Below are 25,284 nucleotides of genomic sequence, written 5' to 3'. Positions count from 1 at the left end.
TGTATGTGTGATAAGATTTCATAGATTTCATTTCATAGCGACGATTGGGTCGGTTTTGTTTAGCGGTTTTCGCGAGTGATCATGGAAAATATAACCAACAATTCCATCACCCACACGCAAAAGATGGTGGGGAAAGATGTCATTCTCTCGGGAAAACGGGCAGCCGCAGCTCCAAGATGCGGACCTTCAGCGGATCCAGCCACATCCCGGACAGGTCCGTCAACAGCAGCAGCAACCACCGTTCGTACCTCCTCCGCACCCGCAGCAGTCCACAGATAACCTCTTCGTACAGATGATGCACATGATGCAGCAGCAGCAGGCGATCGGAAGAACGGTTCACGCTGAGCGAAGAACGGCATCAGGCATTCCTTCGCACCATAACGACATCAATAAATGTGCAAGTACCACCTAACCCCGAACAAATTTTGGACTATCTTGCGGGGAACATCAAAGCGTTCCATTATGAAGCAGAAAGCAATCTCACTTTCGCTAGTTGGTATTCGTGCTACGATGATCTTTTTGCGAAAGACGCCTTTCGTTTAGATGACCCAGACAAAGTCCGTCTACTCTTACGCAAGATGGGTGCAGTGGGACACGAAAGGTATGCCAGTTTTATCCTTCCCAAGTTGCCAAAGGATTTTACATTCGCCCAAACAGTGGAGAAATTGAATGGGCTTTTTGGTGCAAAAGAGTCCGTCATCAGTCGTCGGTACAGATGCCTTCAAGTTTCCAAAAACCCGACGGAGGATCACGTTGCGTTTGCCTGCCGAGTGAATAAATCCTGTGTCCAGTTCGAGCTAGGAAAACTCACCAAAGAAGAGTTTAAGTGTCTAATTTACGTCTGCGGACTCAAATCTGAAAATAACGCTGAACTACGAACGCGACTCCTCTCCAAAATCGAGGAAAAGCATGACGTCACTCTAGAACAGTTGTCGGAGGAAAGCCAGCGATTAGGCAACCTTCGACACGATAACGCAATGATCGAGACTCGACTGCTTCTGGTTTCGGTCAAGTCAATGCAGTGAAACATCATTTCAAGAAACGAGAAAATCTGGTAACCAAAACCGATACAAGTGGTAGCAAAAACGAACCCAAATCGCCATGTTGGTTTTGTGGCTCGTTTCATTACACTCGTTATTGCACGTTTAAGGGTCATGAATGGTGCGATTGTGGCAAAATCGGGCATCGGGAAGTATTCTGTTCAAGTGCGAAATCGCGAAGATCAACAAAAAATCGGAAAAAGTACACAGTACCCAGCAATATTGTAACAGTGAATGTTTGTGGTGTCGAAACACGCAGATTTGTTCTAGTACCGTTCCCCGGAGGTGAGACGCAGTTGCAGCAAGATACAGCCTCCCATATAACAGTGATTGATAAAAGATTTGGCGGAAGATTGGAAGTCCAGCAACAGTGAAAGCTAAAACAGCTTCGGGAAGTGTTTTGCCTCTTGCAAGTGCATTTTGTTGTGATACGTGTGACAGATAAACAATTGCAACTTCTCGGATCTGTTTTAGTGGACAGTTTCGGACTATGGTCAGTGCCGATGGATACATTTTGTCGTCAAGTATCCAGTTCCCCAGTGTCTATTAATTCCCTGAATTAAACATTCCCGAAGCTGTTCAGTGAAAAGCTTGGCCTGTGTCAAAAGACTAAAATAAACCTGGAACTGAAAGAACAGTGCAAACCAGTTTTCTGCCCGAAACGCCCTGTTGCGTATGCAATGCTAAACGCTGTGAATCAAGAGCTCGACCGTCTCGAGCAGTTGAATATCATTTCGCCGGTGGATTATTCGGAGTGGGCCGCTCCGATAGTGATAGTACGTAAGGCAAACGGTTCGATTAGGATCTGCGGAGACTCTTCGATGGGACTGAATGCCGCCTTGCAGACGCATCAATACTCGCTTCCCCTTTCGGAGGATATCTTCGCCAAGCTGGATAACTGTGATGAATTCAGCCAGATTGATCTCTCCGATGCTTTTCTGCAAGTAAAATTGATGAAGCAAGCCGTGGTCTGTTAACGATAAACACTCAGCGTGAACTGTACCACTACAACCGTCTTCCACCAGGTGTAAAGATCGCTCCAGGAGCATTCCAGCTGCTCATCGACACGATGCTTGCCGGTCTCAAGGGAACATCCGGCTATATGGACGACGTCGTAGTCGGTGGTTAAAATAAAGAGGAGCACGACCGTAATCTGAAAGCGGTTATACAGCGCATTGAAGGTTTCGGATTTACGATCCGAGCGGAAAAATGTTCATTCCGAAAACCTCATATTCAGTATCTGGGTCACGTCATCGACCATAACGGTTTGCGCCCGGATTCATCAAAAATCGAAGCGATTACTAAGCTGTCGCCTCTCACTGACGTCTCTGGAGTCCGCTCGTTTCTCGGTGCAATCAACTATTATGGAAAGTTTGGGCTGAACAAACGGATGTTGCGCTATCTTCTTGAAAATCTGTTCAAGTCAGAAGCAAAATTCAAGTGGAATCAAGATTGTCAGCAAGCATTCGACAATTTCAGACGAATTCTCTCGTCGAATCTGCTTCTACACTTCTACCCACTACAATCCGAAGTTGGACATCATTGTGGCAGCTGATGCATTGGCCTCGGAGCAACGATCAGTCACATTTTTCCAGATGGTTCAGTGAAAGTGGTTCAGCACGCTTCAAGAGCACTCACCACTCTTCGGATCCAAGAAAGGCATTCCCGTCTACACTGCCAACAGACTTTAACGATTTGCCTTGACCCTACTACTGTATGACTTCGAGATCGAGTACGTGGCAACCAACAAGTTCGGCAACGCTGATGTCCTGTCACGTCTCATCGATCAGCATAAGAAACCAGAGGAAGACTACATCATCGCCAGCATCCGCCTCGAAGACGATATCAAGGCTGTGGCCTCATGTTCAGCTAACACTCTTCATCTCAGTTTCAGAGTCGTCGGTCGTCGCACAGGGTACGCAGTGCGATCCACTCCTTCGCAAAGTTTTTCGGTACGTCCGTGATGGTTGACCACAATCGCAACTCATCGAGCCAGAACTCAAGCGGTTCCATGCCAGACAAGAATCGCTCAGCCTAGTGGACGGATGCATCTAGTTCGGGGAACGACTCGTTACTCCACCCCAGTACCGCAAACAGTGCCTGAGACAACTGCACCTCGGACATCCTGGCTCCTGCATCTGCACCTCACATGGATTCTGTCCTATGGGCCACAGCTTCTGGTCCGTGGCAACGAGTGAATGTCGATTTCGCCGGGCCAGTCGAAGGCGAATATGTTCACGTCGCCGTCGATAGCTTCTCCAAGTGGCCTGAAGTGGTACAAACTCGACGTATCACTGCTCACGCTACTATCAGGATTCTGCGTGGATTATTTGCTCGACTTGGGATGCTTGAAATTTTAGTATCGGACAATGGAACATAGTTCACCAGCGCTCACTTCGCCGATTTCTGTATGATGAATGACATCGAACACGTACGAACAACCCCGTTCCATCCACAGTCAAACGGACAAGCCGAACGTTTCGTGGACACGTTCAAACGCACTGTCAAAAGAATTCAAGAGGGGAGAGGAGACATCGAAGAAGCTTTGGACATATTCCTGCTGACCTACCGGAGCACGCCAAACCGCTCCTTACCAAAAAGCAAATCGCCATCTAAAGTCATGTTTGGGCGCCAAATCCGAACGCGCCTCGAGTTGCTTCGTCCGCCAACAGTTCGCAAGCCGGAACCAAGGTACTTCAGTAAACACGACCTAGTCTACGCCAAGGTCTACACACGAAACAGTTGGAAATGGGCACCAGGTGTCGTATGTCAACGCCTGGGAGACGTCATACACAATGTGTGGATTGAGAACCACCGAATGCTACGTTCACACATCAATCAGTTACGAAGCCGAACCGTGACCGATTCAGCACCCAGCCAGTCAGCGAACCCAGTCAGCAGTTGCAAACAGAAGCTAGCCTTGGATGTTCTACTTGAAGCCTAGAACTTGCCTGAACCTGGTCTGGCCTCGCTAGCTATCCGAGCCAGCTTCTACACAATCGTCTGCAAACACACACAATCACATTGCAAACTTCTTCACCACAGCAAGCAGTGTCTAGTCCGCGGCCTGACCAGCCGCAAAATTCGGTGTTGAGTCCGTTGTCGTTTATCCAGTCTCCATAAACGTCAACATCAACATCATCAGTTTCAACCGAATTTGAGTCAGCAGTTGAGGCAGATCCGGTGGAAAGAGTTCCTCGGCGATCTTCCAGAAATCGAAGGACGCCAAAGTGGTTCGACCTGTAACACCTTTATTAAGAGGGGAGATGTTGGAGACGACTCTATTCTGTCGGAGTGCCCCCGCCTGTATGTGCGCTCCGCACGACGCTGGGCTCTCCAGTGACAGTTCCCCTGTCACTAGGATGAAGCTGGTAGGCGCTTATATGTGTGATAAGAGTTCATGGTAAAATGACTTCCGGTTTTAACCAGTAGAGCATTACACGCGACACGTTTTAGTCAGTAGAAAATATACGTTTTATATGTTAAATACCGTGTCTTTCGCTCCCAATGAGGGATAGTTTATTTCTATACCCGAACAACTCGTCAAACACAAACCCTAATATAGGCTCAATTTCAAGCTCAAATTCAATTCTAATTTCGTGCTCAATTTAAACGTCGCTTTCACATCCACTTTTAAGTCTAGTTGCAAGTCCAATTCCAAACACAATTTTAATTTCCTGACAGAAGAATACGTCCCTCATAAATCAAATAACGCAAACAGTTTCTTATGATAATGTTATAAATTTTCTAAACACATTCACAGACAGATTACCGATGATTCCAGAGGTAGCCCGTGTCCAGCAAAAGAAGTAATAAAGGAAAAATGAGACAGAAAGAAAAAAAACGTGACAGACTAGGAGGACAACTCGGAGAAAAAGGGCGAATAACGGAGAAAGAAGAAACAGCGTACAGAAAAAAGGAAAAACGAGAGAGAAAAGGAAAAAAACTAGACATACATCAGGAAAGACTGAAGAAGACTATATGAAAAAAAAACGTGACACGAAATGTGGGATAACGATAGAGAAAAAGCAGGAAAACGAGATAAGAAAGGGAAGGCGGAACAGATAGCAAAAGAAACCAAAAGAAAAAATAAGTATAGCGAGGGAGTAAAAAACCAACCGAGGAAATGAGGCAAACGGGGAAAAGAGGTTAAACGAAATATAAAAGCAAAAATATGGGACATGACATGGGAAAATGGGAAGAAATGAAGAAAAGAAAAACGGGAAAAATAGGCCAAAGAAAAAGGTAAAACGGGAGAGAAAACGGCACATAAAGAAGGAAAAGCGGAGAGGGAAGAGAAATAATAATAAAAAGATGCCACAGACGAAGATGAAAAATGAGAAGGAAAAAAAGATAGTCAAAAAAATACGAAAACTAGAAACGAAAAAAAGGAAACAACAGAAAAGACTTAAAACGAAAAAGAAAATAATAAAATACGAGGGAAAAGCGTGAAGAAAACGAGGATGGATAATAAAAAAAACTAAAACAGGAAACGAAAAAAAAGGAAAACGAAAGAAAAAGAGAAATTAATATAAAGTGAGAGCAAAATCCAGGGAGAAAAAACGGAGCAAAAAGTGGAAAAATAGGACTGGAAGAGAGAATAAGTAAAACAGAAAAAAGATCAAACGTAAATTTTAATTTTAAGCTAAACTTTGTGTCCAGTTTTGTGGACAATTTAAATTCCAATTTAAAGTAAATTTCGATTTCAAATGTAATTTTAAATAAAATTTTAACTAGAATTTCAAATTCAATTCAAATTTTAAACAAGTCTAATTCAATCTATACCTATAAAAATGAATTTCCGTCTGTCTACCCGTATGTTCCTTATCGAATCGAAAAGTACTGAACCGATCGGCGTGGAAATTGGCATGTAGGTTTTGGGGCCAGGGAAGAAAGGTTCTTACGATCTCTGTCCTCCTTCTGGCGCTTTTTCCGATTATTCCGAAATTATTCCTAATGCAAGTTCGATTAAATGTCCAAAATCAAGTTCGATTTTAAGTCCGATTTCAACTTTGTTTCTGAGCCTAGTTGCGACCAAAAATCGGGAGCTTTCAACCTAACCGGCTGATAATTTTACGATAAGTAATAATAATAGATTCGTCGTATTCTGATTATTTTTATTATTTCGCAAAGATCCCCGTATTCTGATCTTGTTTGCTAAATTCGTCATTTGAAAGCTTCGAATAATTTACTGGCTTTGAATATCAAGTTGTTCAAAAATAAATTGGAACGCGACGCCTGGCTCATACAATGGAACATTTTTACAGTAAAAATGTAAAGATGTTAAGTAGTCAAAGAGTCTCTTCAGTATTAACAACAAGTAGTTTTTCTATGAGTTATACAAACTTCTATCAAATTTAGTTCTTAGCAGACATATTTTCGAAGAAAAGCTTTAAAAGAGTTTAAAAAACTAGGATATTCCAAAAATTGGTCGGTATTACTGGTTTGACAGCCCTATTTGCAATAGTTACTTGGGAACATCGGGCAATAGTTAGAAACAAGTTGCATACCACATGTTGCCTATCTAAACGCACGTCAATGTTGTGCTTCAACAGCCGAAAAAGTCAAGAATTAACACGTGTTTCTTGACGTGACAAATTGGAATTCCTATATCTGTTTGCCTCAGACAAAACGTCGGCGAGCAGCAGCAGGATGGATTGTCACATAAAAACTGTACTAAAAATGAGACACGCAAAAATAGTCGACAAAAATTCAATTTATGTCAAGTTTGCTTCAAAATTTCGGAACATAAACTACAAACTTGCTGGGTCGCCTGGACTCTCTTGCTCTTGAATGACTTCACCATCTAGGACACCATTGAATTACTGATTCCCATGTAATTCTTGATCCATGTGTTGTGTCCCACACATTCCAAGAATTTTTCATAGTTTTTAACTTAGATACTGTATCCAAGAATGAATAGGTATCAGATAGGTGGTTCAAACAAATTTTTCGCTCTCTGGACCACCCGTTCCCAGGCCCCTCAATGTGTGAAGATACCGGTGCAATGAAATATCATTCAATATCTTGCTCTGCAATCTGCCTTCTTTAGTTTCTTCAGCAGGTCATTTCCCTCAACCATATTGTATATTTTACAGATTTTTAAAGTAAATCAATAGGAAGTTGGCGGATACGTTCCCTGTCAGTTCTACTATACCTGCGGCATGTGTTGCTTATCGTTTTCAAAAGCATTGCCCAATCGCTACTCTTAGCGGTATAAAATAATCGATTCCGTTATCACCCAATCTGAGCAGCACTTAATGTATAATGAATCGTAACTCGATTATTTTGCACAGTTCTTCAACTACAATCTAATTCAGTTAATCTTGGAACTTAAATTCTTTTGAATACATTTCGCACCTTAGTACAAACTTTAGAAGTTAACCTTCGTTATTTTCGGACTTAGAAACCGTTTTTATAAAACAAGTGCACTCAGATACATTAATTTTTATTCATTTTCTGTTGATACCATTAGCGCTGACCAAGTCATAAGCTTTCTAATGCTCATAGTTGTATCTCTTATTACGATTATAATCTGTATGCAATTGTCATCGATTAATTTTAACGACAGATAACCGATAATTCCGTCTTGCTACTCTTCATTGTTTAATCCCTAATCATCTGTTGCTTTTGTTTTCCTTCTATGCGTACACACTTTCCGCTTGTATTCGTTAGTTGTTTTCCCTAAATGGATTGGCAATATTTAAACCACCTAAAATAAACAAATCCCACCGTGAATGATCACCATGCAAATGATGCAAATCAAACACTGGCTTCAGATTCATCAATCTATGGAATAGTTTGTTGCGAAACAAAATGCAAGCAAATGGAAAAGAAGAAAGCTAGATAGCCGCTTTTAAAAAAAGTTCGGTGTATAAATAATTTAATAAAAAACATAACATTTCTATATTCTAACTAGAAACGCCCGTGCCCGCGCAGTCACTGCTTTTGCCCTCGAAAAAGCGATTCTATTAAGGAAGTGGTTTTTTCTCTTACTTTTCATCACATTCACAGTTCATTCAGTTCACATTTTGTTGGTCAGACAAAATGATCTCGCAAGAAATCGTAACATACATATGCGCGTAATGATGCCGCGTGCCAAATAAAATGTTACCTACCGAAAAAAAACAAACAGAAAACAAACCTAATTTGACTTGGTTCGATAGTGAAAGGTGAGATCCGACGATTGCTTCCAGATGAAATGCCGCACCGTTCGGAGGTCCATGTTGGGGTCACAAACCTGCGATAATATCGTAAGCTTATTCGCTGCAAATGTTAGAAGAAAAAAAAAACAGTTCGACAGAACGTACCACATCATTGCACAGCAGCTCGATTCGTTCCTCGGCCGGTACCTGACTGCCCTCGGAGTTGGCATCACTTTGGCTGTTGTTCTGCGACGAGTTGGAGTTGCCGGTGCTGGCCGGCAGATCGGCCCCCAGTACCTTTTCCAGCACGTGCTCGCACACCTTCCGGCACTGGATGAACTCGTTCGCGATGAGCCGTTCCTGGTTAGAGGAAACAATCTTTATTATTTTTTTCGTTATTGTACACGAAATAACTAAACTGTAGATGGATTGATTTTAACGATTAGACAGCATTAATAATTCGATTTACTCTATAATTTTTCCGCAGACCACACAAATAACTGGGTCAGAACTAAATCAAAATTGAACTAAATTCGAAACAGAGTTGGACTGCAATTGGACTAAAGTTAGACCAAAATTGGATCAAAACTTGACCATATGGGACGATAATCTTACCAAAGTTAAACCAAAATTGGACCGAAATTGGAGTAAAGCTGAATCAAACTCAGACCAACATTAGATCAAAGTTGTACTATAATTGGACGGATATTTGAATAAAGTAAAGATTATTAAAAGAACTAGATATGCCAGTTTTTGATTTCTTCATACATAGTCTTCATAGTCTTTGTATCGCTTTCTCGTTTTACACAAGTGTTAGTGACAGTTATATAGTCAAACGTGTGCCTATGAGAACGCTTTTCGAACACTATGACCAGTTAGTAAACCGTCTTGCCTCCAGGAGACACTTTACTGACGATTTAATCTACGAAGAGTGGCGTATCTATGTTCTTTAATAATAATCTAAGCTAAAGTTCCATTGAAATTGGACCAATGACGGACTTCATTTGAACTACAATGGATAAAAAATGGCTCGAAATTGGACCAAAAATAAACCACAATTGAAGCCGAATTGGGCCAAAATAGACAATAACTGCACCACAACTGGACCAAAGTTAGACTAAAACCGGCCTAAAATTCGATTAAAACTAGATTAACATTGGACCAAAATGAGACGAAATTTGGATCAAAGTTAGAAATTGATCATATTTGCATCAAAATGAGACTAAAATTGTAACAAATTATAGCCTAATTTTAGTCACATTTTTGTTCTATTTCGGTTTATATTTCCTTTCATTTTGGTTCTATTTCAAACCAATTTTGGTCCGATTGTGGTCCAATTGTTGTCTATTTTTAATACAATTTTGAGTTATTTTTATTCATTTTTGATCTATATTAAATTTATTTTTGCTACAATCTTAGATCTACATTGGTTAGGTTTCGGTCCAGTTATAGAACAATTTTGATCTACTTTTGGTCCAGTTGGTCGAATTTCAGTAAAATATAGCATCATTTTAATGCTATTTTTGTTCTATTTTTCTTCAATTTCGGTTCAATTTTGGTAAAATTCTAGAACAATTTTGACAAGCTTTTGGAAAACATTTGGTCCAGTTTTACTATAATATAGGTCCAACTTTGGTTTCATTTTCGTCCTATGTTGTATTAATTTGGACAATTTTAGATATAATTTATAATTTCAATTTCAGTCTAATGTTGGTCCGATTTTAACCAAACTTTGTTCCAATTTTGCCTTAATTTTGATCCATTTTTGATCTATTGTAAGTTTAAATTTTTGGTTAAATGTCGGTTTACATTTGGTCCAGTTTTCCTCTAATTTCGGTTGTATATTGGTTTAAATTATAGTCCAATTTGGTCCAACTTTGACCCAGTTTTCATCCCATTTTAGTCTTATGTTGATCCAATTTTGGTCATCTTCTTGTAATCTAATATTGACCCGGTTTCAGTCCAATTTTGGTACAGTTGTGGTCCAATTGCAGTCTATTTTTAGTCCAATTTTGGTTCAATTTTGGTTCAATTCAGGTCCAAATTTAAGTCAATTTTGGTTCGATGTTGGACCAATTTTTGTCTGAATTTGATCCAATTTCAGTCCTACTTTGATGAAATTTATTTTTATTAGATTTCGTTTCAATTTCGGTTGAATTTTCGTGAATTTTGATAAAGTTTTGATCGGATTTGGGTCCACTTTTACTCCAATTGCGGTCCAATTTTTGTCCCAGTTGATAAGTTTTATCACTTTATAACATTCTGTGAAAAGATGCAGGGTTTTTGTGCCGGCTTGAAACTGTCATTCGTGCATTTCAAAGTGGCTTTTCCCTGCTATATTTGAATATTCATTAAGACAACCTATGTCGGATGAAATTGATCAATAAATAACAAATAACAAGTTTTGTTCAATTTATGATCCTTTTTTTATTAAATTTCATTTTAGTACAGGTCTAGCTTCGGTCCTACTTTAGTTCAGTTTTGATACAATTATGGTTCAACTTTGTTCCGAATTTATTCTACTTTCGAACCAGTTGTGATCCAGTCTAATCCTAGTAAAATCCAAATCCAACCTCGGTCCGATTTGGGTCTCATTGTAATACACTCAAGTCGCTTTTTACGCGCAGGATACGTCCCGCGTAAATTCCGAAAACCGCGTAAAAAACCCGATTTAATCCACCTAGTGGTGAAAGGAACCTTTGTTATACGGTCTTACTTGCTTTTTGAGATAGAAATCGACACGTCTTGGGAACATAATTCATCTATTGGTTAACGTTGCGTAGTGCGTTGGTTTTCATAAAATTTTTGGAAATTAAGTTTACAAAATTTGAACAAAATAGCAGCACCTATAAATTTTGATAGATCTATTTTTTATGAAATTGCTGAGTAAGGGTAAGTTGGTTGCTACTAATTTGAGTAAAAGTTGTAAGAGGAAATATTATTCTTTAACATATACATTGCGTAGTAAAAGTCTACTTTATAGGTTTTTGAACTACGCATAAATTTCTGTAATGCCATTCTTTTTGATTGACATCAATAAAGTTTTCTTAAATAAATTTAATCAATTTTTATTAACCTTCGGTTACTCACGCTGTTGCATTTTGTACAACACGTGTAGGTTTTTGAATTTCATTTTGTTATAAAGTTACAAATCGCTGTTTAACTAACGTATATTCTTCAATTAACTTGTTATGAGCAAAACCTCATAATTATTCAATGCATTAATACTTTAAATTGTTGAGAAAATAGATCAACATAAACCGACATCACAGAAACGAATCAATCAGCATGTGAGGTGTACGGCGATTGGCCATGGAATTTTCTCCCGTTTCTTCATATGAAAAAATGGTGTCTGTATGCAGCAAAACTATCAGCAAATATAAAATGTTTAAAATGTATCTGTTGGTAGTCGAGTCATTCGGGGTCAAAATTAAGGCATTTGTTTTAATCAAAGTTCTACAGTACCTAAACAAACAAACATATTCATCAAAGTTGTGTATTTTTACTATTTATACAATTTTGTAATACATGAAAAAGTCATACAACAATTACAAAAAGATCTAAAATAGAATAAAACTGATTTTGCAAATTCATATACAATGAATAAGATTTTTCTATCTTCGCTGAATAGATAGAAGGTTACTGTATTCAATAAAATTTCTAGTAATAATATGTTGTAAAACTTTGCAGAACACATCAATGTGTTATATTGAAACTGAAGAAAAATAATTTTTTTATTTCACTTTTAGGGGGATTAATCAAAAATTTAAATTGCATCAGACGATAGAACTTTCAATTTCAAAAAATTCTTCCGAAGGTTCCATAAACCTAAAACCCCAGTTTTCCCAGTCAAAATTCTAGTGCGCATTTCTTTTTGGCTTTGGGCCATTGTGCGCGCGAGTAACCGTATTACAAAAGTTGGCGCGAGTGTTGGAGGGTTAATATCTTTTGATCGACAAAACCGGTTCTTCTGAAATTTTGCAGATATATTTGCTGCATTAAAATCTCTAATTTGATGCCAAAATAATTCAAACTAGATGAATCATCTTAGATGAAATCGTTATAAATTATTTTAAATTTTAATGTGTTGTATTCAAATGCTCATAACTTTTAAATTAAACGTCCAATCAAAAAACAAATCAATAGTGATCTATTAGGTTATGTTATCTTTCAAATGAGACTAATAGCACCTAAATCGGTTTAGTCATCTCTAAGAAACAGGCGATAATTATTACCTTGTCAAAACAGGTTTTTTAAGCATAACTTTTAAACTACTTGATTGTTTTCAATAAATTTACCAGAAAAAATTAGCGTTAACAAGAGCTTTCATTTGATACCCAGATCGTTGAAATCGGTCATTTGGTTCCGGAGAAAATCGTGTCACGTAATTTTCACATTTTTGCTTATAACTTTTAAACGAAACATCGTATCACGAAACAACTCAATAGTGGTCTACTAGGCAATAATACCTTTCAAACAAAAGTAATAGCGAACAAATCGGTTCAGCCATCTCCGAGAAACAGGCGATAGAAAAGTTGCGCCCCGCACATACATACACACATACACACACACACACACACACACACACACACACACACACAGACATTGCTCAGTTCGTCGAACCCTGTCGATTGGTATATGTGACTCGGCCCTCCGGGCCTCGGATCAATTTCGTGTTTTTCGACCAATTCCTAAACCTTTGTTATAGTATAACAAAGGTAAAAACCGCGTAAATTCCGAAAACCGCGTAAAAAACCAAAATTTCGCGTAAAAAAAACTTTGTGGATTTCAACACTACGCGAAAAAATAGACGTTTTGAGCACATCCGCCTAAATTTCGAAAACCGCGTAAAAAAACCGCGTAAAAATCCGCGTAAATTCCGAAAACCGCGTAAAAATAGTCGCGTAAAAAAACCGCGTAAAAAGCGACTTTAGTGTACAATTTTGGTTAAATCATAGCCTATCTTTGGTCTACTTTTGGTCCAGCTTTACTCCAATTTCGGTCGAATTTAGGAACCAGTTGTAGCCTAATGTTAATCACCTTTTTGTTCGATTTCGGTTTAATTTTCATTAAATTTCAGTCAACATTTGATTCCAACTTTCTTCGCGAATTAGTCCAGTTGTGATCCAATTATGCTCTATTTTTGATCAAATTTTAGTTCAATTTCGGATCGATTTTAGTCCAATTTTGTTCCAATTTTGACCCTTTTTTGATTCTTTTTTGATCCAGATTAAGTTTATTTTTAGTCCAATTTTATTCCAACGTTGGTCAGGTTTCGGTTCAATTATACTACAATTTTGGTCCAATTGGTCAAATTTCGGAAAAAAATTTCAGTAGCCTAATATTAGCCCTTTTTGTTCGGCTTCTGTCCAACTTGGGTCTAATTTTTAATCAATTTTAGTCTAATGTTGGCCCATCTTTGTTCTAATTTTAGTCTAATTTTGATCTAGTTTAGGTTTAATTTTATTCCAACTTTGTTCAGATTTCGGTCTAAAATTGAAGCAAAATTGGACTAAAAATAAACCGCAATAATACACCACAACTGTATCGAAATTGGACTAAAACCGGGCCAAACTTCAAAACAGTTCAAAAGATGACCAAAATTCAATCAATATTGGACCAAAATGGGATGATAATTAAATTAAAAATTGGATCAAAGTTGGACCATATTGGACTATAATTTGAACCGAAATTTAAGCAAAACTGGACCAAAAGTAAACCAAAGTCAGACAGAATTCTGCTATAACTGGATCAAAATCGGACCAACTTTTCACCTAGATTTTACTAAGATTAGACTGGACCACTCCAGTCCAGATTAGAACTGGATCAAAATTAGACTAAATTCGGAACAGCGTTGGACCATAATTGGACCAAAATTGAACTAAAGTTGGACCAAAATTAAATAGAAATCGGACCAAAAGTGGATCAAAACTTGACCAAATAGGACGAACATTGAACTAAAGATGAACCGAAATGGTTGCAAAAGTAGACCAAAAGTTGACCAAAACTTTAACATGACTGTACTAAAATTTCACCAAAATTGAACCGAAATCTAGCCACCCAGTTAGCTTCGAGGTACGAGGTGCTGGTCTAACAAGCCAGTCGTCGCATGTTCGAATGTCGGCTGGGTGGTGCTGCTAGAGTCAGTAGGATCCTTGCACTAGCCCCGTAGTTGTCCTGTACTCTAATAATTGGTTGTGAAGTCTGTCGATAAAGAAGGGTCAATACTTCAAGACGTTTATAGCCCAAAGCTTTGTTTTTTAGACCAACATTTTAACCAGTTAGACTAACATTTTAACCAACATTATACATACTATAATTGGACCGATATCTAACCAAAGTTGGATTAAAATTGAACCAAACGGAATTAAATTTACGTCATACCGGGACTAAAATATGAACAAAGTTAAACCAAAATTGAAGCAAAATCAGACTAGAAATGGATCACAACTGAAATAAAATTGAACTAAAATTGAACCAACTTTGGACTAAAATCGGGCCTAAAATAGACCAAAATTGACTCAATATTGGAACAAAATGGGACGAAAATTGTATCAAAGTTGAACCAAACTGAACTATAATTTGTACCAAAATCGGACCGACATTGTTTTTAGTAGAACTGAACCAAAAGTCGTCCAAAACCGTATCAAAGCTGTACTAAAATTTGACCAAAATTGAACCGAAATTGAACAGAAGTCGAATAAAAATACGACTTAAATTAGGCAATGTTTTGTACCGAAGTTCTAGACCGCCCAGTTAGTCGATAAAGAAACAAGCCCAAGCCCAAGGCTTTCTTGTACCGAAATTCGACCAACTGGACGAAAAGTAGATCAAAATTGTACTATAATTGGACTGAAACCTGACCAACGTTTTACTAACTTGGACCAAATATGAACTTAATTTGGATTAAAAATGAGAAAAAGTTGGGCCAAATTTGATGAAAATAGGACCGAAATGGGACGACAATTACATCGAAGGTGGACCAAATTGGACTATTATTTGTACCAAAATTGGACCGGCATTGCAATAAAATTGGACTACAAGTTTACCAAAATTTGGGCCGATATCGAACAAAAATAAAATTAAAATTATACTTTAATTTACACCAACATTCAACCGAAATTAGAGCATAATTGGACCAAAAAATGGACCAAAATTTAACCAAAAACTTGCTATAGATAGACCCAAACCTGACAAAAACCAGATTAAAATTAAACCAAAAATGGACCAAAATTATACTAGAATTAAATCAAAGTTAAACTGAAATTGGATCAAAATAAGACGAAACCTCAATCAAAATTGTAGTCTGGTTCAAAAGCTTACTAAAATTTGACCAAAATTAGACCGAATTTTAGCAGAAGCCGAACTAAAGTAGGACTAAAATTAGGTTTATTTTGTACCGAAAATCGACCGACTGGACCAAAAGTAGTTCAACATAGTACTATTATTGGACCGAAACCTGACACAAGTTGGATCAAATATGGACCAAAATTAGAAAAAGCTCGGACCAAAATCAGACAGAATTGAACCAAAACTGGAGCAAAATTGGACCAAAAATACACCACAATTGGACCGAAAATGGACTCAAATCGGAAAGAAAGCTGGAAGCAAAGGATGACCAAAATTGAATCAAAATGGGACTAAAATGAGATAAAAAATATACCGAAATTGAACCAAAATCAAACAAAGATAGGACTAAAATTGGGCAAGAATTTGTTTCAAAACAGAAATTGGTGCAAAACTGAACCAAAAGTTTACCAAAACTCTGCTATTTTTGTTGTATGTCAGAAGGACACTGGGCTATAATTTGTTTTAAAATCGACCGAAATTGACGCAAAGTTGGATCAAAGTTAGGCCCACAGTTTAACCAACAGTGTACGTACTATAATTGGACTGATCTCTGACCAAAGTTGGATTAAAATTGGACTAAGAAGAGATCAAATTTACATCCAAATGGGACTGAAATATGAACAAAGTTGAACTTAAATTGAAGCAAAATCCGACTAGAAATGGGCCACAACTGGAGCCCAACTGGAATAAAATTGGAGTAAAATTTGAATGAAATTCAACTACAACTGAACCGCAGTTGGTCTAAAATTTGACCAAAGTTGGACTAAAACCGGGACATAATTGATTTAAATGTTGACCAAAATTGGCTCAATATTGAACCAGATCGAACTATAATTTGTCCCAAAATTGGACCGACATTGTAGTAAAACTGAACCAAAAGTCGTCCAAAATCTTACTGTAAACTGTACTAAACTGTACTGTCCAAAACTGTACTAAAATTTGACCAAAATTGAATAAAAATTGAACAGAAGCCGTATAAAAAGAGGACCAAAATTAGGCAATATTTTGTACCGAAGTTCGACCAACTGCACCTGAAGTAGATCATATTTGTACCAAATTGGACCAACATGAACTTCATTGGAACAAAGTTGGATCAAAATCGGACCAATATGGGAGCGAAAGTGGACTAAAAATAAACCACAATTGGAATAAAACTGGAATGAAATAGGAAAGAATGACAAGAATTGGATCGCAATTGGCCCAAAATTGGACTAAAATCGGGCGAAAATTGAAATAAAAGTTGACCACAATGAAATCAAAAAATAAAATAAAATAAAAATAAAATAAACCTTGTCCAAATTTGGGCCCGAAAACGAACAAATATAAGTCTAGAAATAAGCTATAATTTGTACCGAAATTAAACCAAAATTACGGCAAAACTGGAACAAAAGTAGGCCAAAATTTACTATACTTGGACCGAAACATAATCAAAGTTGGATAGAAATTGAACCAAAAATGGACCAAACTTAGATAAAAAATAAATACAAATTTTACCAAGATTAGAGTAAAGTTGGACTGAAATTGGTACAAAATTGCATCCAAAAATTGTACAAAATTGGATCAAAACTGGATCACAATAAGACGAAATTAGAACCAAAGCTGGACCGAAATCGTCGATATCATCGGTATTAACCATAGAGCTGTGAAAGAAGCGAACACGCATCTTAAAGAGGAAGCTGCGAGGATAAGGCTTATCATAAATTCTACCGAACAAAGTATATGGTGGCTGGTAGAGAGCGTGGTAGCCTTTCGGGTGTTGGAACTGCGGTGGTGATAGATGGTGATACTTTTGAAGTGGTCGACGTATTTTTTTACCTTGGTACGTTAGTGACATGTGACAACGATGGGAACCGTGAAGTAAAAAAGCGGATAGCGGCTGCCTGCAGAGTCTTCTACGGATTACGTAACTAGCTGAGGTCCCGTAGCGTACAACTCCGAACAAAACTCGCGCTCTATAAGACGCTAATTCTCCCGGCGGTGCTCTACGGCCACAAAGCGATCGACGAGATCTTGGCGTTTTGAGCGTAAGATCCTGCGATCAATTCTTGGCGGCACATTAGACGATGAAGTGTGGCGCAGGCCCATGAATCATGAAATATACCAAGTATACAAAGATTGTGCGGATATTGTAAAGCGATTAAAACACGGCAGGCTACAATGGGCTGGCCACGTAGCAAGGATGCCGGATGAGAGACCAGTGAAAACAATATTTAGCAAAGAACCCGATAGACGCCGACGACTTCGAGGCATACCCCGGACCCGTTGGATGAACGCTGTTGACGTGGATGCTAGAGTAGCAGGTGTTAGGGGCAACTGGAGAGCGGCAACCCAGGACCGAGTTATGTAGAGGCAGCTCCTGAATTCGGCATGGATTCGATAAGCGGAACGCCGCAAAAGTAGGTAAGTCGGACCGAAATAGTAGTAAAACTGGACCAAGAGTCGTACAAAAGCTTACCAAAATTGTACTAAAATTTGACCAAAATTGGACCGAAATTAAACAGAAGCCGAACAAAAGTAGGACTAAAATCAGGTTATATCTTGTACCGAAATTCAACCAGCTTAACCAAAAGCAGATCAACATTGTACTAACATTGGACCGAAACCTGACCACAGTTGAGCTATAATTGGACCAAAAATGAATTTAATTTGGACCAAAAATAGATCAAAATTAGGAAAAATTTGAACTAAAAACAGACCAGAATTGGTGCAAACTAAACCATAAATAGACTACAGTAGACCACAACTTCATCAAAATTGGACTAATATTGAAAAAAGTTGGAATCAAAAGTTGATCAAAAATGAACCAAAATGGGACAGTTGGATTGAAGTTGGAACAATTTGGACTATAATTTGTACCAAAATTAGACGATAACTAAACTAAAAATAAACCAAAATTTAACCAAAACCTGACCAAAGTTGGATTAGGATTAAACCAAAAATGGGCCAAAAATAGGTCAAAAATTGATCAAAATTTAAGCAATTGGAACAAGGTTGGGAAAAAACCGACCAAAATTGAAGCATAATAGGGCCAAAAAGAGACCGCAACTAGATCAACATTAATGCAAAATTGGACTATTTTTAGTCAACACCAATTGCACCACAACTGGACTAAAATCGGAAAACAAAGTTGGAATCAGAAGTCGACCAAAATTGTATCAAAATAGGACCAACTTATTCCGAAATTAAACCGAAATCAAACAAAAGTATGACTGAAATTAAACTGCAATTCAATCCAAGATTCGACCGAAATTGAAGCAAAACTGGACCAAAAGTAAACCAAAGGTACCAAGATTTGACCAAAAGCCTGCTATAATTGGAAGAACATCGGACCAATTGGATCAATTGGATTTTCTAAACACCAAGATACCAAAATTCGTCCGAAAAATTTTTTTTGTTGTTGTAGCTAATCAAGCACTCTTTTCACGCGAATTAGCTGTACAATAGTTTAATGAGTTATTCTACAGCAAAAATATTACTTGGGCGCAGTGCTGTAGCCTGCGGTTGGTTAGACTGGCCCGCGCCAAGGGCACTAGCTCTTAGGGGCGCCAAAAAAGATTTGTACTTCAATAAAGCAAACAGTTACGCTCGATGCTTTGTTCGTACTGCCAGCTCCACCCCGTAGCGAAGTAGTTGGATATGATGAAGCACTTCTTATCTGCCGAATTGAGTCAATCCGGCAATTACAACATCCTCCCCCGCGAGAAATGCAAAAGCGTTGAACGGAAACCTGGGTCCGAGCACTTGACAGTGCTACGCGACCGTAACATGCAGCAGAAGCTGAAGATGAAGACTGAGAGCAAGGTGGTTTCATTGTTTAGCGCCTTGGGCCGGTAGGTCGAAGGAACCGGCTAAAATGTGAAGAAGTACTAAGTCAAAATAGATATTTTTACACGGAAGCGTAAGTCGATGCTGACTGTGTCTGAGTAGCAATCGCCTAGCGAACGGCTGAAGGTGCTGGTGAAAACATCTTTCCGGCGAAGCACGATGTCGCGGTCATACCGGGCGACGATAACTACTTGGGCGGCAACGACTGGCAGAGGACCGAGTACTTTTCGTCCCCCACCAAGAAGATAAGCGATGACGCCAAGTATATCTTCCCAAAGAAGATCCTTCTGTGGCTGACAATCAGCATGAAAAAAAATGTTCAAGCCGCTGTTGTTTCGTTCGGGGTTTACGGTGAACGAGGAGAAACGAAGAAACAGTACGAAGTACCTACTGGAAGCTGCCACCATCATCAAGAACTATCGTGCAAAGGACGCGCAAGTGTTTTGGTCTCCCAACGTTCCCCAACTGCAACAAAAAAAAGTGTTTAGGTAAAGCTCAAATGGAGCATTTACTCCAATAATTTTGTGGCCAAAACGGAGAAGGAGCTGATCGCCAAGACCACGAAAAAGTTGAATAATATATCAACTAACTTTTGATTGACCATCGCGAAGGTTCCAGTGTACCGCTGTAAAGCCACCTTGCAAGGCGTCAAAGTATTTTTATAGAAGGCTGCATCGCCATCCAAAATTAGTCTGTTTTTTTCCAATACATAAGTTAAAGTTAAGTTTAAGTCCCATTAAAATTATCCCACTAAGATTTGGAACATTTCTGGGAACACGAAACCAAATTTTGCATTTATAATATTCCATTAAAGACCAATCTAATGAGATTCTTTTTTAGGACTCGGTGCATAGAAATCGAACAAAAATGAATGAAGATGGACGTCTAACGTCTTCGTCTATTGGAAAGACTACTGTTATAAAAATTTAATGGCTGCCTTCTTGATAGACCCTTTGCGCTCGAAATAAAAATCCCAGGTTGATGCTTGTCGAAGTCAAAAAATATTAGCAGTCAATTAAATACAATGTCTGCCGCCTGCGATTTTAAAATCCTATATGCTTTTCTTCGAAAGACGTGCGCAGTTCAGTAAAGTTTGACTTACTTGGACAACGGTATGAGCCAAACTTACAATCTTTATGATGAACAGAAATTATCATAAGGATGAATTTAGGGAAGAAAAACTCACCTTTTTGCTGCGATCCTGCTTCAGCATCGAAGGATGGGCAAGCAAGTAGAAGGGAAGCTTGATAAACTTGGGAATTGTTCGTTCGATTACCACGTTGGTCACCCAGGACGGAACGGTTTCGCTCAGCAGCGCACTTTCGGTCTCCCCGGCGGCATCCTTCACGAGCAAACGGCACACATTTCGTCCGCCAACTTCACTGAAAATGATCGGCGTGTGTTTCGGTATGATAAAGTACTCGTTTCCACGGATGTCTCCGTCGCAACCGTTTTCCATGTCCGGACCGCCTTGCAAGTGGTGATGCGGAGGTGGCGGTTTCCAGTATTCCAACAGTGCTTGCAGCAGCAGGCTGCCATAGTTTACTTTTGGATCCGTACCGGCTTCTGCATGCTCCGGAAGGCCAGCTTCGGCTGAAACCCACGCCGCAAAGCAGTCCACCTCATCCTGACCGAGCACAATCGTTGGCATCTATAGAGAAATTGAGTTAAAACACTGGAACCATCAACTAAAATACTAGTTTTGAGTTTACCCCTGTTTTCAGATCAACCGTGAACCAGTTCGGAACATATACCCTCTGGCTGCGCTTTTTGATTTCATCCTCGTATTCAATTTTACCCAAATCTTCAACTTTCTTAACCTTTAACACATCGTAAATTGCCACATTCTGCTCGCTGTCTTTAGTCAGCATAAACCTCTTATCGTTCAACACGTGATACTTTTTTATCGCTGCTCCCCCTTTAATGCAGGCCACTTCGTAGCCCTTTCCCTGACTGGCGCCGGCTGTGTTGACGGCATTCGCAGAACCCAACGAAGCGGTCGAGTTCGTAATCGGATTCCCATCAACGGCGGTTCCTCCGCTGTTACTGTTGATACTGCTGTTGCTACTGTAGTTATAGTTACTCAACTTATCCGTTTTGTTCAGCTTCCAACACCGGATATCACTGTTCCACGTTGTCGCCCAGAGACCGGTCTGGTCGATGTTATAGCACAAGCTCAGCACCGGAGCTCGTTCTTCGCAGATCAACACACTGTTCGTTGGATTGCGCAACTCAGTCATCACAATCTTTTTATCCCTGCTACCGGAAATTACGTGCGAAAAATTATCTGTCATGAGTAAAGCCCAAACGCCTAAAATCACAAACCGTTAGAAAAAAAATTTTAAAGTAAAAATTCCATTCATACAAACCTTCCGTATGGACACCGATTGTCTGAATACACCGCTGCTGGCCAATGCTCCACAATTTAATCTTTCCGTCCGAGCTGCCCGATACGACCTGCGTACCATCCTCGGACACCACCAACGCCTTCACATTCTCAGTGTGCCCTTTCAGCTTGGCGATCTTGTTGCAGGTCCGAGGATCCCAAATGCGGAGGGTGTTTTCCGTCGAACCGCTCACGATTATCGTTCCGGAGGGGTTCATTGCCAGACTGTAGATTGAATCCTTCGATCCCGTAATACTCGATGCTTTGGGAGTTAGAAAATTGATTGAAAGTAACTGATTAACGGATGGCAATTTGAACAACTTACTCGTAACAGTATTATTTGAAGCAGTCAGTGCCGTCAGTGTATTAACATCCCACAAAAATATTGCCTTATCCAGCCCGGCACTGGCCACCTGCTCGCGGTCCTTGGCATACGCCAGTGCCTGCACGTAATCTCGATGCGTTCTCAGGGTCGACATACAGAACCCCTTGTGGGCATTCCACACTTTCACGGTCGTGTCACAGCTGGCGCTTATCACTGAAACAAACTTCCTAATTAATTTCACAGGCTCTAAACTCGAATCAATTGAAAAAAAATCTCACAATTCCGCCCGCCGCAGCACAGTACGATATCATTCACCCAATCGTTGTGATGTTCCATACTCTGGATGTACGGTTCCTGCGAGTTGGTTTGCGTTGAATTCCACACCCGAATGATGGCGTCGCGGCCGGCCGAGTAGAGCCGCCCATTTATCGGATCCAGCTGCAGGGCGTTCACTCCATTTCGGTGTCGCTTCTCTTCTGCGTCCCGAATCACGAACGATACCTGCATCTTTTTCCGGCCACCCTGATTGTTTTTATGCGTCAACATCGTGACTGCTTGCCAGTGGAACCGCTCGAAGCGCCGTTCCGTCGCCTAGTCGTCACTGCAGCTGCTCTGCCTTCCGATTGGCAGCAAACAAAAACCGGCTCCGGCACCTTCGGCCTGTGGCGCAGTCCGCAATACTTTCTTCTCACAGTCCAGCAGTGCCTACGAGGACAAGCACCGCTAGCAGCATCTGTGCCGCTGGAGAAAAGTGTGGCACTAACTTTTTCGAAGGAATAAAAATTGCACTACTTCTGCGTATGGGATTGTTCTTCTTCCTTCTTACTAACGTTCGAAATGGGTCGGGTAAACAGTAAACTTTTTTATCAATACTTTTGCTATGAACTATGCAGATGTTAATGTACTTCGATGGAACCCAAACTGAGGCACGAATAATCGTAAAGATTTGCACTGTAAACTGCGGTTTTCATCAAAAATTTTACTGTAATCCACATAAAAAATTTTAAGTGGTTTGTTTACGTGCAAAACGACGAGACAATCAATTTTAATTTTCTCGTTTTCTGACGTTTTGCTTTTGCGTGATCAGCGAGTTGACGGCTTAGGGCTGGGCGGCATTACTGCAGCATCATGTTGCGTGAGTCGGTAAAGTAGAGCTAGTACACGGGAAAAAAAATCGACACATTGCTATTCGTGAGTACGAAAGTAATGCCACCCCCCCTCCCCCACAAGTTACAGTTTCAGGCCGACCAAACGCTTTTATAGTTGATTTTATTCAACCTGTGGCTAAACTATGGTTTAGGTTTAGAAATAAAAAGCTTTTTTCAGCTCTTAAACATTTAAATCTGGTAATTTTATCAGCCTTCAGGCTTGTTAATAGCTGCTTTCGATGCTGCGATGAAGCTTACTAAAGGCTTTTGTGCGCTATTTAATAGCCAATTTGCGTAATGCTGTCAATTGCAGCCAAAAAAAATTATTTTTAAATTTATAAAAATGGAATACGTTATTTTTATTTTGCCGTGAACATTGTCGAACGCGATATTTTTAATTTCGAATAAATTAAATTCGTATAAGTAAGTTAATTAAAAATGTATGTCTTTTTTCGGAAATTTAACCCGTCATCTGGTACATGAGTACTCACCGTATGATTCGTCCCATCTGCATCTGCAGAACAGACAGTGAGAATATCTTTACACCTGAAGCCTAGCCCGCCTACCCAAGTAACCAAAAGTTCCGATAAAAGGGAATTTTTTTGGCTTAATCTACTAACGAAATGATCATGAATAGAACTCTATTCACTCCGACCCCACATTGAATTTCCCAAAGTTTTGTACGGATTGAACAATTCCCCTTGCAGTGACGCTTCTCCGTTTTTCTCAGATTTTTGAAAAAACTTAATTTTCATTGCATGTTACTGCAAGCGGATTGAACAATCCGCACAAAACAAATCTTTAAACTTCAATGGTTTAGGCATACGACCACTACGAGTTGTTTGTTGCTGGTTATCAAGAGTTCTCTTTTCACCTGGATGGACGATTTCTAAGCTGTCTGGAATAACGTTTTCCACAGTTGCTAATAAATTTTCCGATACAGATCGTGGCCTCAACTAGGGTTACCAAGTGGCCTGTTTTTGGCCGGCCCGACCGGTTTTTCACTTGCAAAGCCGGTGACCGGTCAATCCGGCGAAAAGGCCGGTTTTCCGACATGTGAAGCCGGATTGGTACTTTTTACCTGATTTGTTAAATTTTCTGATAAATTTATTAGCAATTCTGAGCTGTGGATCATTGAAGATAGCTAGTTAAGCAGTGACAATACCTTGCTTCTGGCTGTAATATACATTAACTTGTCCACTAGCGCCAGAAGCAAGTAGTTGTCATTCTAAAACTAGCTATCTTCAATAATCCATTCATTGTTCGTTGTAGTTGCGACTGTGATGTCCTGCTTACAACTGTCAATCGACTGCCACAACCCCCCCCCCCCCCCCTGCATTTTTTTAAGGCAGGGCCGACAGGCCGGTTTTTGTAATTTTCAGACTTGGCAACCCTAGCCTCAACACTCCTTCATTTTCGTTTTGCACTGCCTTAGCTGGGCGTATATGATGAGTATTTCTTGTGTGTTTCTTGTTGTTGCGTGTTGCTTCCCCGTCAGATACCGCATACGATCTTCTTCCATCGACACAGTGCACCACTGTTGCTGGTGTCCATGACTTAGTGTTTTGATTCTAAACAGGTACTGGCTCTCCAGGTTGATATTGTTTCGATTCCACTGTTCCTCTATCAGCATACTGCTTCTGTAGTTTTCTCTCTTCCGACAATGCTTCAGGAGCACCCGAAATCAGCTTGGGTTGCAAAGTTTTGTCTGTGATTGGCAAATTTGTACGAAGAAGCCTTCCCAACCATAACCATTGGTAAACCAATGCAACACGGTGTATTTCGGGCATGTAGCAGAGCTAGTTGGATATCAGACTTATCTTCGGTACACTTCTTTTTGGCTGTTTGAACGTAGCGTTCAACTAATCCCATTAGCTCTTGTAAAACATGGACTGGAAGTGTTATGATCAAAATTCCACTCCCTTGCAAACACTTTGAACTCTTCTGAAGAATACTGAGGTCCGTTATCTGATTCAAGCACTCGTGGAATCCCATGTACCGAAAACCATTCCTTGAGTTTTGTGACTATTGTGCGTGATGATAAATCTGTCAGCTTTTTAAAATC

At 39.6% G+C, this 25,284-nt stretch overlaps 1 protein-coding gene and 1 pseudogene across 1 annotated transcript; one reads left to right on the top strand and one right to left on the bottom strand.

The window, feature by feature from the left end:
- Positions 1 to 1,158: 1,158 nt before the first annotated feature.
- On the top strand, positions 1,159 to 2,169 carry LOC128736716 (uncharacterized protein K02A2.6-like; annotated as a pseudogene).
- A 5,331-nt stretch (positions 2,170 to 7,500) lies between these two features.
- LOC128738261 (WD repeat-containing protein 48 homolog) lies at positions 7,501 to 23,071 on the bottom strand. The gene is made up of 7 exons (XM_053833267.1): positions 22,350 to 23,071; positions 22,072 to 22,284; positions 21,730 to 22,008; positions 21,073 to 21,671; positions 20,547 to 21,011; positions 8,351 to 8,545; positions 7,501 to 8,280 (listed from the first exon to the last, which is right to left on the bottom strand). Exons 1-7 carry the CDS (start codon positions 22,615 to 22,617, stop codon positions 8,185 to 8,187), a joined length of 2,115 nt encoding a protein of 704 aa, XP_053689242.1. The 5' UTR covers positions 22,618 to 23,071; the 3' UTR covers positions 7,501 to 8,184.
- Between the last annotated feature and the right edge of the window lie 2,213 nt (positions 23,072 to 25,284).

The sequence above is a fragment of the Sabethes cyaneus genome, chromosome 2 (assembly GCF_943734655.1).
Source record: "Sabethes cyaneus chromosome 2, idSabCyanKW18_F2, whole genome shotgun sequence".
Taxonomy (NCBI): Eukaryota; Metazoa; Arthropoda; class Insecta; order Diptera; family Culicidae; genus Sabethes; species Sabethes cyaneus.
This window is presented reverse-complemented; position numbering and strand designations above follow the sequence as displayed.

Excerpts from the sequence above, each read along its gene's own strand:
- LOC128738261 (XM_053833267.1), bottom strand. The coding sequence starts at position 22,617 with ATGTTGACGCATAAAAACAATCAGGGTGGCCGGAAAAAGATGCAGGTA. Across the intron at positions 22,009-22,071 it reads TTCAAATAATACTGTTACGA|CATCGAGTATTACGGGATCG; the intron begins GTAAGTTGTTCA and ends TAACTCCCAAAG. Across the intron at positions 8,546-20,546 it reads AGCAGGATCGCAGCAAAAAG|GAACGGCTCATCGCGAACGA; the intron begins GTGAGTTTTTCT and ends TCCTCTAACCAG.